The sequence below is a fragment of the Galleria mellonella genome, unplaced genomic scaffold (assembly GCF_026898425.1).
Source record: "Galleria mellonella isolate WM207_F2 unplaced genomic scaffold, CSIRO_AGI_GalMel_v1 utg87, whole genome shotgun sequence".
Classification (NCBI taxonomy): Eukaryota; Metazoa; Arthropoda; class Insecta; order Lepidoptera; family Pyralidae; genus Galleria; species Galleria mellonella.
Window position 1 is genome coordinate 620,854 of NW_026442166.1, and position 3,301 is coordinate 624,154.

Below are 3,301 nucleotides of genomic sequence, written 5' to 3' on the forward strand. Positions count from 1 at the left end.
GAATAACGATCTCAAATGCATTGCAGGTAGTCAGTGGATGCAGTTGGCTTAGGATCGTTTCTTATGGCAGTCTAGGGGGAGGCCTATATTTAGCAATGGACTGATAATGGCTGAGATGTATCATTATCTCAGCCATGACTGAGATGATGATGATGATGATAAGAGATAATAATAAGAAAGTGACAAAGTCACAAAGTAATTGTTGTTTAATAAATGATATGATCTCGTAATCCTCAAGAATTATAGGAAACATATATTATGGGTTCGTTACAGAATATTCATTCCATGACGATACCTATATAGTTGAGCCGTCTACTTATTTGTCATTCTGAGTTTCATAAATAAAATGGACGACAATCATAAAAAAATTAAACAATCAAAGAATCAAATAAATTATTTATAAAAATTTGAATGGAATAATAATATTCATAAGCAACGTTTATCACTTCCCATCAGATGGGCCATCAGCTTGTTTGGCATTCTAAGTTCCATAAATTAATTGTGAGTTATGTAAAATAAGCCAAAGTTCGATCAAGAATTATAGGACTCCAAATTCTGATTAGTAATCTCGAATTTTCTTCAGCACCTTCATATTTATGATACAATTCTTATACTTCATGTATAGTCACTAATTTTTTACTGAGTAGCAAATTTTTTATGAGTTTTTGACTATAAAAATTTACGTAATAGTGAACAGAAAATGGACTAGTATAAATAATATGGATGAATAAATTGCTATCACAATTAAAACTGATATGCATGATAAATATCTTATCATATAATAGATGCTCAATTAGACATAGAAAAATACACAATTCATTGCTTCAGTATATTTCTGACAGTCATATAATTATATTAAGTACACTTAAATGGCGAACAAAAATTACATATACAAGTATTCCATTGTTGTCTTGTTGGTTTGCTCATTAACAGCAGGAGATGAGTGCGTCACGTACAGCTTCGAAGATGGACTTAATGATTTTGCTTGGGATCATCCAACATGTCACGGAATCAATAATTGGACATTGGGATGGTATAATACAATATCCATAGAACGACCACACCCTGCAAGCAACACCTTCGTAACACCAGCAATAGCATCATTACCGACAGTTAACTGTATATCAACACGACCTTTAGAAGTGGCCATTGACGGTACTGTTGAATTGAACATCTATTTAGAACGAGCCAATATATTTGAAGTGGAAGTAATAATACAAGATAATACAGCTATTGGTGGATCAAACTATAGCTCTGTACTTAATGCCTTCTCGCCTGGCTGGTCATCGATTAGGTTAACCTTAACTGAGTCGTGTCATTCCTGTTCTGTGAGTATTGTTTAAAATTTTAATAGTTCAGTGTATCTCATATTAAATATTTAAGTATATCAATATAATTTAAGTATTCATTATTACAAAATATATAAAGAAACATTCATTTCTTAACATAATTGTAACTGTAATTTTTCTATCCAAAATTTATAAATATATATAAATTAATTGACATAAATAATAGCAAACCCATATTTTGAATTAAATTATTTTTTGTAGAACTGAAAATAATTAAAAAGAATTTATGGATATTTACAGTAATAGCCAGGCAGTTTTTTATTTTATTTTTTTATATTTACAATGGCAAATGAGCTAATGATCTTGATGAAAAGTGGTAACCGTCGCCTATGACTATAAATGCCTATAAACACGAACAATGCCATGGACAACAGAATATACTGATGCCCTTCATACTCCACTTGCTATGCCATTCCTGAGAACTACGTTGTTGTACTTCTGTATCCTGTAATTTCAGTGATTAACACTAAAATTATTGTATGTTGATGATATGACTCGTGGATGATAAGCCTGAAATTTCTATTAGTATTCAGGAGTTGAAATTTTTTTTTAATTTAATTATCATACATAAATGCATTAATAAAAATTGGATTTTTAATACCACTTAAACCTCTTGGGCTTGTGTGTGATACTTTACATTCGGTTCTCAAATATCACTATTTACATTAATATTCTGCTGTTTTAGCAAGGTTACGATCAATCTAATGATTAGAGGTCCTCTTCTGGTGGATTTCTCGAAATTAATATGATAACTTCAAATTTGTAGCTGATTTTATATGTAAAGATTAATGTATTTTCCATAATATAATCAATCATTGTTTAGATTTTAACTGCACAATCATAATGATTGTTTGATAAAGATTGATATTTGATATTACTAGTGTTTTGTTTTAGCTTCTGAATAAGAAATGTTGCACAAATTCTTGACAAGAGTAGTATAATAGGTTATTAATACTAGTAATTTTGCAGTTTATTTAACATTTGAATACACAAAAAGATATTGAGAAAAAAATTGAACTATTGATACCAGCTTTTACAAATTTCATCCAAACCAAAATACTGAATAGCCTCGGAGGATTTTTATAATAATTTCTAAAAGAAGGTTCTCAATTTATTTATTTTTAATCTTTCATTTGTCATTCTTTTCACAAAAGTGGAGAGATCCGTCGCTCGGAAAAGAAAATACGTAACACAATTTATTTTACTATTTCTAAACCGATTTTCAAATTTTCAAGTTCAATTATTATGTAATCGATAGTGTTATCTCCTGCGTTAGTATCAATATTAGTATTGTGACAATACAGTTTTCCTTGCCAACCAAACCAACCAACCAACACAAGAGAAACCTGGTTGTTCAAATGTTTTCAATGTAATATGTCACGTTATATTACACAAAATATCACGTTACATTTCAATGTTTCTTCATGATTGCCGTTACTTTTTTGCGAACTATAATATACTCGTTATGTTACTACTTAAAGATGTTTGTAAAAATATGTAATTTTAGATACATTCATGATTCTCGTCTGATTAAATTATTTTGTGTTTATTAATAATAATTTGTGCTGATCTTCTCTTATTAATCGTATAAAAACTCAATAAATAAATATTTATTTAGTCTATTAACAACACAAATATGTTAACACAACATTGAAATTAGACATGGACACAAAAAAAGTTTAATTGCATAAAAAAATTTACGTCTGTCTCAAACCAATTCTTTTAGATAATATCTTAACCTTATATGATTATGACTGATCATGAAATATTATATATCTATTTTTTTTATTATTATTATTTTATAGCTTGCATAGCTATTAAATACGCATTAATGATAAGTCGAAGGAGTGTTCCTTCGAGTGTCATACATTAAAACTCTGATAAAAAAGATATTAAATCTTATTAAATTCACAGCAATAGATATCTAACTGCATTGATATAAAATAATTGTA

The 3,301-nt window shown here is 28.7% G+C and overlaps 1 protein-coding gene across 1 annotated transcript; it reads left to right on the forward strand.

The window, feature by feature from the left end:
- The first annotated feature begins 833 nt into the window (after positions 1 to 833).
- Positions 834 to 2,061, forward strand: LOC128202281 (uncharacterized). Its single transcript, XM_052902043.1, has 2 exons — positions 834 to 1,328; positions 2,035 to 2,061. The coding sequence occupies exons 1-2, from the start codon at positions 870 to 872 to the stop codon at positions 2,059 to 2,061; spliced, it is 486 nt and encodes a 161-aa protein (XP_052758003.1). The 5' UTR covers positions 834 to 869.
- The last annotated feature ends 1,240 nt before the right edge of the window (positions 2,062 to 3,301 follow it).

Excerpts from the sequence above, each read along its gene's own strand:
- LOC128202281 (XM_052902043.1), top strand. The coding sequence starts at position 870 with ATGGCGAACAAAAATTACATATACAAGTATTCCATTGTTGTCTTGTTG. Across the intron at positions 1,329-2,034 it reads AGTCGTGTCATTCCTGTTCT|CAAGGTTACGATCAATCTAA; the intron begins GTGAGTATTGTT and ends CTGCTGTTTTAG.